Source organism: Lagenorhynchus albirostris, chromosome 20, assembly GCF_949774975.1.
Source record: "Lagenorhynchus albirostris chromosome 20, mLagAlb1.1, whole genome shotgun sequence".
Classification (NCBI taxonomy): domain Eukaryota; kingdom Metazoa; phylum Chordata; class Mammalia; order Artiodactyla; family Delphinidae; genus Lagenorhynchus; species Lagenorhynchus albirostris.
This window is the reverse complement of record NC_083114.1, coordinates 1746427-1762157: the sequence shown is the minus strand read 5'-3', so window position 1 is coordinate 1762157 and position 15731 is coordinate 1746427. Positions and strand designations below refer to the sequence as shown.

General features: G+C 55.9%; 2 protein-coding genes across 9 annotated transcripts in view; one reads left to right on the top strand and one right to left on the bottom strand.

Annotated features, from left to right (window-relative positions):
* Positions 1–15731, bottom strand: part of EPN2 (epsin 2) — a 103655-nt gene that overhangs the window by 66068 nt on the left and 21856 nt on the right. The gene's annotated exons all lie outside the window — the stretch shown is intronic.
* Positions 869–3585, top strand: LOC132511408 (peroxiredoxin-1-like). Its single transcript, XM_060134593.1, is given in 3 exon segments — positions 869–1039; positions 2577–2829; positions 2832–3585. Coding segments are annotated over 3 exon segments (828 nt in total). The 3' UTR covers positions 3236–3585.

Here is a 15731-nt window from a genome sequence, read left to right as displayed (position 1 = left end):
CAGGCCTCAAATGGTTAAAGATGTAATGAAAAGAAACCACGTCCTGGGGGAGAGATACTGTGTCAGGCTCTGCTGCCCATCCTCTAGTCTGGTGCCCTCCCAGGGTAGGCTGCGAGGCCCAGCCAGGGCACCCCCTGAGCCTCCCAGGCCCTTGGTGGCAGAGAAAAGGCAGCCGTTCCCGCGAGCGAGGGCTGGGTGCCTCTGCCCTCCCGGACCCAGGCTGGGAAAGGAACCCGGACAGCTGAGAAAGAGGGGCTACGGCCCAGCTTGCAAGGACACCTGTTAGCAGTCTCTCTGAAATACTTCGGCTTTGAGAGGGGAAAAGCTAATGAAATACTTGTTACAGTCAGAGAAAGCATAGGAATGTACTGTGAACAGCTGCGTGCTGTTTTCCTAAAGCTACAGAAAGGGCGAGATGGGGGTAAGCAATTCCTGAAGGGGAGGGGGCCCCAAAGGCGCCTCCGAGGAACCATCCTCAGGGCCCACCTGCTCCACGCCTGCCTCACCTGAGACTGCAGGTGAGTCTCTGACGCTGTGAGGGGCCTCCTGGGCCCTCAACGGAGGATGCGGGCACTGTGGGTCCATCCCACTCGCCCCGCAGACCTCAGACCTCGTTTTCCCATTTTGAAACCTCCCCCCTCCACCCCAGGATTGCCTGTAAATGCCCAGACATCTTCCTGCCAGCAGACACCCGCCGGGGGTGCCCTTAAAGCCCCGACACTCCCCAAGTGCACACCCAGCCCTGAGCTCTGTTCTCTTCTCGCTCTTTTCTGAACAGCTTGCAGGCCCCACTCTCCAAACCTTCCTCCTCCATTTGCCTTCCGCTCCCAGCTTGCTGAGCCTGCAGAGCAGCAGGCAGGAGCCAAGGATGGAGCCGGACAGGACAGGACACTGCCTGAACCTGCAGGCCCACCTGGGCCCGAAGCCCCGTACCCTGCACTTCACAGCTGCAGGAGTCCTCGCGGCCACGTGTAACCGGCAGCCTGTGCGCTCCGTCCTGGGCAACAGCCAAAGAGCACACTCGGAGCCTCCAGGACAGGTGCGGGGACTCCAACCAGGCCCCCAGGCACGGCTGACGCACAGCCCAGGCCGACCGAGGAGCTGCATCCCTTAGTCCTCGACACGCAGGCACCCCAGCCAAACTCTGGGATCATCACTCTTTTCCGAAAGCAGCTTATAATGGTGACCGTAAAGTAACCACTGGATCACATTTGCCGAGGACAGGCTAGGGCAGAAAAATTCTGGCATATCTGAAAACACGACCAGAATTCGACTGACAGTGGAGACTAGAAATAGACTGAATAAAACAGCAAATAGAACAAAACTAAAAAAAACAAACAAAAAATTCCGAGGCTAGAGTGATGCCCCTGGAGGCAGGAAGAATTCCACAAAAACATGCTCCGAGGGCCTGCAGAGCTGGGTGGGGAAATTCCTTCCAAATCTGGAGTCCCGGACCAACCGTGGGAGGGAGAAGCTCTCCGTGGTCCCGCAGCCCAGGTGGGTCCCTGCTCAAAGCCCACGTGTGCCTCGGCTATCGTGCTTCTGTGATGGGGCGTGGCTGGCCAGGCGCGGAGAAGATGCAGTCGGTCGGGGTTTCCACCAAACCCCCACGGAGATTTCGGGGGCTTTTCAGGGATCAGGGATCATTATCAGGGACCAGGACCAGCTATGAGGGAAAGGCAGCAAACGCCTCTCGCCTCCCCAAACCTAACAGTCACAGGCCAGGCCAGTCACGAGCAGTAGATCCCGCTGAATGAATGTACCCCAGACGGCAGCTCGCACCATCTGCATCTGGCAGCCTCCTGCGACTTCCTCAAGGCAGGTGACAGCCTTCACACCCACGGGGCTGGGGTGGGGGGAGCAGAGGGCCAGCCAGAAAAGGAAACGTCGCTGGGTAGAGAAATCAAATTTTATATCTCTATCCCAAAAGCGGGCTTAAAGAAAACTTTGCATTCATGTACTGAAAGAACTGCAAAAACGAACATGACACTTAACTTCCAGATGATAAAGCAGGTAGTGAAACCGCCCACACAGGAAGAGCCCCGGGGTGCCAGTGAACTGGCTGTAGTGGGGCCTGATGGCCCTGCCCCCATGCTGGATGACCCCTGCCCCCTCTAACTACCCCCCTAAAGAGCCCCTGGGGCTTCTCCCAAGACACGACAGTCGCGGAACAAGCAGAGGAAAATTCAATGTCAGACATCCTCCTGTGGACTTCACCTGTTCTCGATTTTTCTAAAAGTAGAAATCAGTACTGAAAACACACATGAGGAATTTCGTTTTTCTTTATCAACGTGGCCAATCATTCAGTCTCTGGGAAGAGCAGCCCTGGGCGCAGATTACACAGGTGTTGAAACGTGGTCATTTTAAAGGATGATATGAAGCAAGGACCGGGGTTGGGAGACATGGTTCTGGCCGTCCGACAACGCAGTCACTTAGAAATGGGGATGTGACAAGCTGCACCGCCCTCACAGGGTCGAGGATCAAACACCCTGACGGCTGGATCACGTGGATGCACAAACGTGCCACAGAGGACAGAGTCCCACCTCTGCCACTCCTCAGAGTAGCTTTGCAAATGACCAACCACAGACAACATTCTTAAAAACTCCGGCCAGCGTGTCTCCTTCCTGACTGTCCTCTGTGGCTTGTCCGTGAGACCTGCTGATAGCAATAAGTCTTCAGGAAATGCCAAAATCGGGCACCGTGCCCCCCAGTTCGAAGATCTCAGCCCATCTGACTACAAAGGAAAATATGTTGTGTTCTGCTTTTGCCCTCTTGACCTCACCTGTGTGTGCCCCACGGAGATCACTGCTTTCAGTGACGGCCAGAGGAACTTGAGAAACTCAACTGCCAAGTGATTGGTGCTTCTGTGGATTCTCACTTCTGTCACCTGGCATGGATCATCACACCCAAGAAACAAGGAGGACTGGGACCCATGAACACTCCCTTGGTGTCAGACCCCAAGCGCACCACTGCTCAGGACCATGGGGTCTTAAAGGCCGATGGAGGCATCTCATTCAGGGGCCTTTTTATTATTGATGATAAAGGTATCCTTCGGCAGATCCCCATAAATGACCTTCCTGTTGGCCGTTCTGTGGAGGAGACACTGAGACTAGTTCAGGCCTTCCAGTTTACTGACAAACATGGGGAAGTGTGCCCAGCTGGCTGGAAGCCTGGCAGCGATACCATCGAGCCTGATGTCCCGAAGAGCAAAGAATATTTCTCTAAGCAGAAGTGAGCGCTGGGCCATTTTAGGGCCAGGCTGCAGTAGGTGGCCATGAGAACAAAACCTCTTTTGTACTACTGTCATGCTTAAAACACAAGACCTTCCACTCAGCCCTGATGTGGTGTGGGACAGGACAGGCCTTTCCGGCAGGGGTTGGGGAGGCCAGCCTTTCTTCCTCTGGAGGGAATGGCCCGAGCAGTATTATGGGGCAGGCAAACTGATGTGTATAGTAGTAGGGTATCACTTTTGGTCTTTTGTAGTTTTATTAAACTTGAGCTGAGGAGAAAAAAAAAAAAAATCCAGCCAGAAAGCGAACAGCATGGAGCGGTAGAGCACACAGAACCAGGAGCCGGGAAAGCGGGGATCAGGCCAGGCCCAGCCTCCCGCCCCTAAAGTGACGGGGCAGACCAGACCAGCCAAGCTGCCCACCCTCCCGTCCCCAGGCCCTCTTTCTGACAAGTGGCTCAATTCCCTGCCATCTCCGTGGTGTCACGGGCGGCCCCTGCCCCAGGTCAGCCACAGAGAGGCTAGAGTTCCGGCAAGAAGCCTAGCAGTGGATGTTTCCTTGGCCTGTGCGGCTTCCTGGGGACTGTGGAGTATGAAGGGCAGCCCTCACAACACGGCCCCCTCCAAGGAAGGCAGCTTGCACACGTGTGACCCCCGGGCCAGAGTCTCCATTCTAACATGCTGTGACTCTGCTACCAGAAATACCCACTAATGGTAGGTGGCAATGCCACCCAGAGACTGGGGGGGGCAACCGACGGCTTCAGACCCACCCCACGGGGCAGGCCCAGCGAAGGATTACAGTCCGATCAGTAGAATCTTCCAGCTTGAGCCATTTGGGAAAAAAGAAGAGCTACATGGGAAAATTTAGAATTCCCATGATTTCATGCTTAATTTAGACCTGGCCGGTCTCTGTGGCGGCGCTAAGTGCTGGGCTGTCGCAATGTCCTGAGGAGCCCGCGGGAGAGCGGAAGCCAAAGGGGGGGCTGTGGACCCCGCAGCCAGAATCCTGGTTTCAGGCTCAGCAGCGACCTGACACTGTTCTCAAAAGGAGCTCAAGATGCTCACCCAGAGGAAGCCCGCGCGGGTAAGGAACAGGTGCCTGCGTGCTGTGTAAGTGCAAACCAAGGCCGTGAGAAGAAGGGGCAGTTGCTCACCTCGGCCCTTAAACCAGCAGGGCCGGGAGGTCACGTCCGACTCTCCCCACGCGGCCGTGCAGGGACGGGGCTCCCACGGCTTCGGGGAGTGACAGCTGATGTCCACAGGTCCTCACAGGCCCAGCCCAGGCCGTGCGGGGGGTGAACCAGAGCCCCAGAGACCAGAAGACGGGCGCACTGGGAAGGTGAGCTCTTCACGTGTCACCCACGTGCTGCGCCCTCTCCCCCGTCATGTCGCTGGTCGCTGGAACGACCTGCCTCCACCTGCCGCCTCCCGGCACTGCCGCTACACCGGCTCTTTCTTGTCAGCTTAGACCTCGCCTCCTCGGGACCACGCGTCACTCTCTCAAGTCACCACCTTCCACGTGCGGCGGAGCCCCCCTCTCTGTTGGACAGCTTCCTGCTTATGCCCCGTTTATCTGCTCCCCCCGCAAGCGCCGGGCCCTGCCCCTCTTCACCGCTGTGTCCTTGGCGCCGAGGACGGAGCCCGACCCCGGGAGCGCTCTGACGTGCGCTGAGTGAATGAACACAGAGGGAAAGAAAGGAAAACAGCACCCCCGCCCCCCCTACGCAGACACCGGGGTTCAGTCTCCCACTCAGTCTCCCTCGGGATCTCTGTCACTTGGGGCAGAACAGCTGCTCTGCTCACCAAACACGCAAAACCAAACTACATGGTTAAAAGTTCACGACGCCAGACCCGAGGACAGGGACAGACAAGTGTGCAGCGAGCACACCCCGAGGGGCTGGAGGCCCCGAAGCCCCGCCAGCCTGGGCTCAGGAGCAGCAGCCTGGGCAGCGTGCGAGGCGAGGACGGACGTCTCCTGTCTGGCCACAGGGACCTACAGCCTGCCTTTTCAGCGGTGACCGGAGGCCAGGGGACGCAGTGAGGACGGCCGCTACTCAGCGCTGCGTGACAGGGGTCCAGACACCTGCTTGCTCCCGGCTGTGCCAAGCTGAGTGTGTCTCTGAGGGTGCTTCTCAGCAGCCCCCGAGGACAGCCAGGAGACAGCGTCCATGGCGGGGGAACAAGCCTACAGAAGCAACAAGGGCCCGGGGAGAACGCGCTGGGCAGGAGGTGCCTGACCACACGCACAACCTTTAAACACGGGCACCGGCTCCAGCTCCTCTCCTGTGTGGCTGGCATTTCCAAGCAAGGTCTCAGATGTGCTAACTCTCTGATACTAGCAGTCATCGTAAGAGAACAGGCTTAGAATAGAAACCGAAAATAGAAGAGGCTCTCTAAACAGAAACTGGAGAATCCTGACTGAGCCCTGGCTGTATGCCAGGCGTACCTACTCCCTGAACCTTGTAAGAATTCTACAGGGAGTAATTATTCTTCTTACCCTCATTTCATGGGTGAGGAAGTGGAGGCACAGAGAGGTTAAGTAACTGGCCTAAGCTACAGGCCAGCAACTGGTAGGACCAGGATCTGATCCCAGACCTCTGGCTTCTGGTCCCACCCTCTTAATCTCTATTCTTATTCTGTTTAGCTTCAGACAAATCCAATGCTCAAAGTCATGAGAACAATGAATTTTTACTCACTGAATCTGGAGGTCTAGAAGGGCCCCTCCTGTCTAGGTGCTGAAAAGGCCAAAAGATGGCAGAGAAGCAACTGTTTTCCTACCCCCTGTTCAGCTGGCCACAGGACATCCTGTCCAGCTCACCAAACGAAGAGGGCAGGAGCAAAGATGCTGGAACTGGAAGGGGCCCAGCCCCCGCCTGCATGCGGACGCTAGTTCTGAGCGGTGTGGTGCTGTCCTGGGATCGGACCCTGGTGTTCCCAGCTCCTTCCAGTGCAGCCTACAAAGAAGGGGGCCTTTAACGCTCTCCAAGAAAGCTTCACCCTGGGACATGTCAGGTCCCACAGACGGCAACACGACAAAATCCGGCAGGGTAGGAGCCTCAGGTACCAGAAACTCCAAAACAATTTAAAAATTAGCCCTTCTGGAAGACTTCCCTGGTGGCACAGTGGTTAGGAATCCACCTGCCAATGCAGGAGTCATGGGTTCGAGTCCTAGTGTGGGAAGATCCCACATGCCGCGGAGCAGCTAAGCCCATGCGCCACAACTACTGAGCCTGCGTGCCACAACTACTGAAGCCCGTGTGCCACAACTACTGAAGCCCGCACGCCTAGAGCCTGTGCTCTGCAATGAGAAGCCTGCACACCTCAACAAAGAGTAGCCCCCGCTCAATGCAACTAGAGAAACCCCACGCGCAGCAACAAAGACCCAACGCAGCCAAAAATAAATAAATTTATTAAAAAAAAATTAGCCCTTCAGAACTCACACCCTTAAGAAATGGTACCTCTTTGGCTACAACCGTGTCTTCTGCTAAATCAGCCACACAGGCTGTAACAACCCGAGAACGCGGATTATTCCTTTAAAACAGCCGCCATTTGAAACACCACCAGGAAAAACCGGGTCTCGGTGATGAAAGGTAAGCTTCCTCTTTTGGTTCAGAATAAAAGTGCAACTTCCCTCCTTCCCCTCTGCTGGAGACCTGCCCAGGGTGTTACTCTGCAACACTCACCGGGCTCTCAAATGTCACGGTCGGCCCAGAAAAGGTGCACCCGCCCGAAGCTCTTCCTGCCGCTCCTCTGTCCTCTTAAGTGTTTGTGACATGCTGTTGGGCATATACAAAAGCAGAAGCACCAACCACATGTGGGGCCCAGACGAGGCACTCCTGTCACCCAGGCCCCTTCCCCCTCCCCCACCCCAGCAAACAGCTCGGGTTCTGAGTTCCTCCGTCCCTTGCTTTGAAAAAAAGAAAATGATCTTACCACACATGTACCACTGCCACAACCTGCTCCGGCGTCGACACTACGTGTCTGAGACTCGTCCACACGTGTGGCTGCGGGTCTGGGGCGGCTCATCCGCGTCCCTGCTGTATGGTAGCTGCCTGTGCTCACGTGTAACAGTCTCCCCACTCACGCTCCTGTCCGTGGACACCTAGACCGAGCTCACCTTTTCGCCATCGTGAACAGTGCTGGTGTGCGCATGTGTCCCCTGGGACTCGTGCACCCAGTGTTCTAGACCACGTTCCTGGGATCAGAACTACTCCACAGGGTGTACGAGTGTCCTCTGAACTGTGTTTTGAAAATGCTTTTGCTCTTATAACATCATTTCATCATCACAGCACAAAGAGAGATGAACAGTTTAGCTGATACTAGATTCAACAAGCACTTTTCACACACTCGGTGCTTAAAGAATGGTGCTCAGAGGGAAACACACACACGACGCGGCTCCTCGTCTGGGTTGGGACACCCACGCAACCAAGGCAGAGGCGCGGGAGGATGGGGGGACCGCAGGGCACGAGGGAGGCGGTGATGAGGCGTGGGGACGTCTGCGGGCCTCGCTCGGCGCGCTAAGGGATCCGGACCTGCCGACCTCGGTCACTCACCTTCCAGATTTCTGCCAAACCCTCCAAGTAACAGTAATAATGGTTAACACTCACAGGGCATCTCCAGTGTGCCAGGTGCTTGCTTAGGAATTCTCTCCAAGCTGCACCATTGTTTGCTTAATAGTTTTCTTCAAATCAATTTCCTTTTTTTTGGTCATGCCTTACAGCTTGTGGGATCTTAGCTCCCGGACCAGGGATCGAACCCAGGCCCTCGGCAGTGAAAGTGCTGGGTCCTAACCACTGGACTGCCAGGGAAGTCCCTAAATCAATTTACTTTTAAACTCAAATACCTGCATTAAGTAATAACGTACATGAAATCAGGTATCACTGTTACGGCATTTGGGGGAGGGGTTGTTTTTCTACTGTTTTGTTTTTATATTTCTATTTGTTTTTATAGATATAAAATTCACCATTTTAAAGTGTACAATTCACACTCAATTTAGCACCCTCACAGTGTTGGATAACCGCGGCCGTGGTGGGCGTTCTCATCCCTCCAAGGAGACCCTGCATGTCGGCAGTCACCACCCACTCCTCCTTCCACCCGGCCCCCGGCAGGCGGCCAGCAGCCTGCTTTCTGTCTCTGTGGACTCACCTATTCTGGACATTTCACATACATGAAATCACACAGTATGTGGCCCTTTCACTTTTTTCTTTTCCCCCCCCCCGATATGCGGGCCTCTCACTATTGTGGCCTCTCCCGTTGCGGAGCACAGGCTCCGGACGCGCAGGCTCAGTGGCCATGGCTCACGGGCCCAGCCGCTCCGCAGCATGTAGTATCTTCCCGGACCAGGGCACGAACCCGTGTCCCCTGCATCGGCAGGCGGACTCTCAACCACTGCGCCTCCAGGGAAGCGCCATCACTTCGCATATTTTCAAGGTTCATTTACATTGCACTATCCATCAGTACTTCATCCTTTTTTATGGAGGAGTAATTTTCCATCGTATGGATAGACCACATTTTATTTACCCACTTGTCAGCTGCAGGACACCTGGGTTGTTTCCATTTCTTGGCCGTTATGCATAACGCTGCTGTGAACTTTGCGTACAAGTTTTTGTGTGGACGCGTGTGTTCAGTTCTCCCGGGCAGATACCAAGGAGCAGGGCTGCTGGGTCACGTGGTAGCTCTCTGTTTAACTTTCTGAGGAACCGCCAAAGGCACCATGGCATTTTATAGATAAAAAACTATTAAGATGAGTAATGTTCAACTGCTACCCCTTAAAATTATTTTAAGATACGCTGCTGCAGTCAAAGCTACTGGAGTGGGTTTGCGTGTCCGGGGGCAGAGAGGTGGCGCCGCGGAGGCGGGGCTTCTGCAGTACTGATGGAGCCGCAGCAGGCGGTCGGCGGGGCGGGGGCGGCAGCACACGGACGCCCACAGCAGAGGCCGGCGGCGGGAATGGCAGGGACACAGAGGCACCTTTAACAGGATGTCAAGGTGCGGAGGGTGAGCCGGTTTCAGGAGAAGGTAAGAGGCAGAGCAAGCAGTTTCATTTCAGAGGAACGTAGCTGGAGGTGCTGGCAGGACAGGCACAGAGGATGGAGACGGCCAAGGAGCAGCTAGTGCTGAGGCCTGGGCGGGGCGCTGGAGGAGCCCAGGAGAGCAGGGATGAGGGCGCAAGTCAGAGGAGGTGAGTGGCCATCAGCGAAGTCCAAGAAGGGCCAGGAGCGAGGCAGAGACACAGGAGAACCATCCAGTGCAGGGGAGGCGAGAGCTGAGGGTCTCAGGGAGCGGTGCTAACTGACAGGGACGCAGGGAGTCCAGAGGATGTGGCAAGAAGCCAGCCTCAGGCTGGGAGAGCTGCACGCGTCCTAGTTACGCCGACCAACAGCTCAGACACCCTTGTGTGGCAGCGCACGGCCCGCCCAGGCCTGCTGCGTGGAGGCCCAGGCCCCCGTGGCAGGACACTGAGCCCAGCGCCACCACCTCCCCTTCCCTGAGCGCCCCCCGCCCGCGCGCGGCCGGCTTCCGGCCCTCCCCCGCCTCTCCCTCCTTCCTCCCCCCGACCTCTGGACTGCGGGCTCTCGGGGGACAGAGGCCCCGACTGTCTGCACACTTGGCTGCCTCACAGGGCCTGGCGCGGAGCCGGGCACACATCTGCCGCGGGAAGGAACGACTCGACCCCACCTGCTCACACGCCGCCCCCAATCTCGGCAGCTCTCCCCACCCTCACCTGATGCCCAAGTCCAGGACCCACAGACGTCTTGCGGAGCAGGACACACGGCCTACGATACTGCTGCGGTTTAAAAACAACAGCTGGTCGGAGCGGAAAGATGGCTGGCCCCAGCGTCACGGGTGGTCACCTCCTCCAGGAAGCGAAGTGGAGGCCTTCGAGGCCCCACAGATGACGACCTGAAAAAGCTGCGTGGACAGAGGTGGAACCCTCCGCCCCTCCTACGGGTCCGCAGCGCGCCTCTGCCAGACCCTCCTTGGCCCCACGGTCCCCCGCCACACCCTCCAGGAGAGGCCAAGGTCAGGCAAGGCGGGCACCGAGTCCGTTTCACACTAAGTGAACAAGCAGAAACAAACCGCGGTTTCCATACCGTATGATTTTTTCAAATTCTTAAAAGATGAGAAGTACACTGCTAAATGTCAAAACACAAAAGCCAAAAAGAAACTAAAGTTGTTATTTTCCTTTCGGTTTTATCTCCATTAGCCAAATGCTTTTGTTCAAACAATGTTTACATTGCCTTTGTGCTACTTTGTTTAGAAAAATAATAATAAAGGAGTGCGCTTCCAGCACTGACGACGGCGCATACGCAGGTCTGTCCAGAAAACACTGCATTTTAGGGGAGAGCTGTCTACTTGCCCCAGAATACTCACTGGCCACCAGCCTCCTCCTCCCTCAGCCAGCCTGGGGTCACTAGGGGGAGGACAGGGCGGTCCTTCGGCACATCCGTGCTTCCCAGCGAGGATGGACCAAGACCCAGGGAGGCCGGGCCCACGCACTCAGTGACCACAGGCTCCACTGCTGCTGGCCAAACTCACCAAGGTGACAGCTGCCTTTCATAACAGCCCACTGTGTGCCACATCCCGCAAAGGAGGCATTTTACAGGCGAGAAGAGAGGGTGGGTGAGCTCTGCGCTGCCCCTGCTGAGCCCCAGCACCTGCCGGGAAAGCTCAGGGAGCCCGGACCTCAGCCCAGGAGCCTAACGTTCCTTCCATGAGGCTGCCCTTGTCCTCTCCAAGACCACCACACACTTCTAAGCTGCTCCTTGTAAGACTCAAGGTCTCTCCACCAACCAGCTTTCAAGGAGGACCCATCAGTGGCAGGTAACTCTCACCCTGGAGCTCCACCTTGCTAGTGACCCCTCCAGACAGGATCCTTCCCCTGGGCCCCCGGATGCCCGCTCCGCCCCTCTGCAGTCATTAGTTCTGTGCACCAAACATTTCTAGTCCACGGCTTCCAGGGCCTGGGACAGAACTGCATTCCCCACCCCCCTTCTGGGTCAGCCACGGCCCTGGCCAGTAAAATGTGGCATAAGTGACGTGTGTCGCTTTGTGTCCAGCACTTTAGAGGCCAGTGTGCAGTTCTCCACGTTCCTTCCCCAGCGTGGGGGTGGTGCAGGCCTGTGTCTCTACCCAAGAGAAAGGACACGGTGCCCACGGAGCTCACAGCAGCATCGCTCGTAACAGCCAGAAAGTGGAAAAAGCTTCCCTTCAACAGATGAATGGGTAACTAGAATAATAAAACGTGGTATATCCATACAGCAGAACAGCATTCAGCCTGAACACGTAAGGAGGTGCAGGCACCTGCTTCCACACAGTGAACTGTGAAAACACGCCGAGGGAAGCACACACACAAGGCCACACACTGCTCCATTTCTACGAGTCGTCCAGAACAGGCAAGTCCAGAGACAGAAAGCGGACCGACAGCAGCCAGAGGCTGGGGGACGAGGGGGAAGGGGGTGACTGCTTAATGGGTACGGGGTTTCTTTTGGGGGTGATGAAATATTCTAAAGTAAGATTACACGGATGGCTGCACAACGCTGAATACACTAAAAGCTTTTGCACTATATATTTCAAATGAGTGAAACTTATTGTGTGGTACATAAATCGCCTATCCACAAGGCTGTGAATAACAACCAAAAAAAAAAACAATGGCCTTCCGTCAGCCTGCTCCACGAACAATGACAGTGACCACACACCCTGGACACGCAGCCTCTGCACAGATGCAAACACATCCACACCACTGTATGCTCATGCTGAAAACCTGTCTGTGGCCAATTAACTTAAAGTCCTGGAAGGAAGCCAAGGTCACGGTTCTGTCCCAATAGGACCAGACTCCATCCCAAAGCCACAGTCTGAATCTTTAAGAGGAGATGGGGGGAGGGGTACTTAAAAGAATCTGGCTAGATTAGAATAATTCCTAGCCTGAAAAAATATTTACATGGACTTCCCTGGTGGTCCAGTGGTAAAGAACCCGCGCGCCACAACTACAGAGCCCACGTGCCCTGGAGCCTGTGTGCCACAACCAGAGAAGAGAAAAACCTGCACGCCACAGCTAGAGAGAAGCCCAAGCGCCCCAACAAAGAGGCTGTGCGCCGCAATGAAAGACCCTGCATGCCGCAACTAAGACCCAACGCAGCCAAAAATAAATAATAAAATTGAAAAAAATATTTACAGCTCATTACACAACGAACCAACCTTCCAAAAATATAAAGAACTCACAGAAATTGAGAAGTAAGCAACCAATAACTCAAGAGAAAAATGGGACAAGAACCGTCCACAAAAAAATGTAAGTGGTCCCTAAGCATATGAAATGATCAGCTCACATTTCAGAAAAATGCAAATTAAAGCTACCTCGAGGGCTTCCCTGGCGGCGCAGTGGTTAAGAATCCACCTGCCAATGCAGGGGACACAGGTTCGAGCCCTGGTCCGGGAAGATCCCACACGCTGCAGAGCAACTAAGCTCATGTCCCACAACTACTAAGCCTGCGCTCCAGAGCCCGCGAGCCACAACTACTGAACCCACGGGCCACAACTACTGAAGCCGGCGTGCCTAGAGCCTGTGCTCTGCAACAAGAGAAACCACCGCAATGAGAAGTCCGCGCACCACAACGAAGAGTAGCCCCCACTCGCTGCAACTAGAGAAAGCCTGCGCACAGCAACAAAGACCCAATGCAGCCAAAAATAAATACTTCAAAATAAATAAATCAAAGAAAAAAAAAGAAAAGTACATTGAGATACTCTTTACATCCGTCAGGTTGGCAAAAATCCAAATGTTTGACTCTACCTTCTGCTGGTGAGGCCGAGGGGGAAACGGGCTGGTGGGAGGGCAGGGTGTGATAACCCCTGTGGACGGCTTTGGCAAAATCTATCAAAATGACAAACTGTGTATTACCCTTGGACCCAGCACTGTCCCTGGGGAATGCTACCTGCAGATCCACCTGCTTACGTGGGGAAGGACACGTAGGTAAGATCGATCCTCTCAGGAATGTTATGTAACAGCACGTGAGGAACAGCTGGAAGCTGCCGTACAGGGGATGGGATTTAAAACAGTACAGGAGGGCTTCCCTTGTGGCACAGTGGTTGAGAGTCCACCTGCCGATGCAGGGGACACGGGTTCGTGCCCCAGTCCGGGAAGATCCCACATGCCGTGGAGCAGCTGGGCCCGTGAGCCATGGCCGCTGAGCCTGCGCGTCCGGAGCCTGTGCTCCGCAACGGGAGAGGCCACAGCAGTGAGAGGCCCACGTAACGCAAAAAAACCCCAAAAAAACAGTACAGGAGGAGAGCATCACAGCACTACACTCACAGAGAGGACATGGCTCTCCAAGTAGCGACACGGAAAGTCTCTAGGCTACGCTGCAAGCAAAAAAGCAAGGGGCAGAATGTGTACAGGGTGCTATCTTTGATTTAACACAAAGGGAGAAATAAGAATATAAATTTGCTTTTGCTTTATTTGCATAAAGAACACTGGAAGGCTGTTCAGATACTAAAAAGGGTTGCTATTAGGGAGAAGGGCGTGGGGCGGGGGAGGTCAGAGGTAAAGGGTAGGATTGCTCAGAATGTACTTTAACACCTTCTCAGTTCAGAACTATGTGGATGTATCGCCTATTCAAAAGCTCATATATTTAAGAAAAATAAGCCCCATCCTCATTTGGCCAACAGGTCCCTTGGCCAGTGCTGGGACAGCACCAGCGCAGGCATCCGCCAGGGCTGCATCCTCCCCCATGAGCTGTCAGCGCTCCACCACCGGCCGGGGCAGCTGGAGGCCACACGGGCTCGCGTCTCCCCCTTCGCACCCTTAGCATCCACAAGCCCACCTGACCCGCTCCCCCGCCCACCGTCTGGCTGGTTGGAGTGGCCCTTCTCCCCACCCTCCCCAGCGTGGCCCAGTCTGGCCTCACCCACCACCAGGTGCGGCACCTGTGTCCTCCGTGCCGCCAGATGCAGCCCCTGGCTGCAGAGTGCCCGCGTGGACACAGGTGGATGGCGCCCCGGGCAGGAGCCTCCGGGCCAGGCAGGGGCGGCGTGCGGGCGGAGCCCGCTCCCAGCAGGACAGCTGTGACCACAGCCCGCAAGCACAGAGAGGGGCACTCGGGGTCGGCCCTGGAGGCCAGCGACACAACTGCACCCTCCCATGGGGCCCTCCCTCAGCCTCAGTGAAACTGAGAGAGACACAGAGCTGCGGGGAGAAGGAGGGCCCTCAGAGGATGACAGCACTGGTCTGGGAACTTCCCTCTGAAGCGACCTGATGCTCAGAAGACGCCAGATCAAGGGGTGCCGTGCTCCTTCCACATCACCTCCGGCGAGGAGAGACACCTCAGGGTGCCCAACGCCGGATTACATTCTATGAGCCTCGCGGGGCAGTTTTTTCTTTTAAATCTCATTTCTGAGAGCTTGATTCAGAAGCAGTGTGCTAAAGAAGTGGGTTTTTTTTTTAAAAGAAGATAGTATTTGTTTCCCTCTTCCTAGTTTGAAACCAATTTTCTTTTTCTTCCCTTGCAGCGGCCTTTAAATTTCTACTGCAAGGATTTCTTCACCATCCACCGGCTGGCAGAGCAACGCAGCACTCAAATCGACGCACACCTCCCTGTGACAAGCGCGCCAGGCCTCCCCCCGCCCGGCGCTGCGCTGGCCCTCACGCGGCAGGCCCGCCGCCCTCCCGGGACGGGCGGCCTCGGGGGCAGGCTGACATCTCCTTCCTGTGGTGACTCTGTGACCAGCCAGGCGGGCAGGGAAGCGGGGACCTCTCCCCAGCGCGGCAGAGCTGCTCACAGGGCCTCTGGCTGGGCACCAGCTGCGTCCATGCCAAGGGCCCCAGAGGGAGCTCACTCGGCACTGACTTGTCCTGGGGCACCCTGAAGTGACCCGTGGACACGACACAGCCTGGGCTGGAGCAGGGGGAGCCCATGAGCCTCGGGCAAACACATTCCTGAGGAACTGGCCTGTTTTCTCCCCTGGAGACTCCCCAGAGGAGATGCATGAGCAGGTTCATTCAGAAACACCAGAACCACGGCGGCCCGGAAGTTGCTCTCAAAGACACAGCACCCTGGCACTCCGGGCCTGGGAGGCCCTGGAGGTCACACAGTCCCACTCCCTGGTCTACATCATAAAGGGGAACCTGGGCCCAGAGAGCAGCAGGTGACTGCCCAGGGGGCCGCCGGCCTACACGTCCCATCCCTCCCTCCCTCCCCATCAGGGTGCCCTCTTCGCCCCAACATCCGACTGCTGAATAAGCCCCTCGTTCCCCACAGCCTCTCCTCCCGCCCTCCAGACCCCACCACCCACAGCAAGGGAGGAGGGGACAAACCACAGGGGGCAGCTGGCCTCTTCCCAGCATGGCCATTCGAGGGTAAGCTCTGTGCCACCCCGTGACGGTCACACAGGCCACAGAGACCCCTGGGCACTAAACAAACAGCGACTCAGAGAAAATAAACCAAAATATTAATAGCGATCACAGTGACAAGGCTAGTTCTAGTTTGGTCCTTCCTACTTATACGAACTT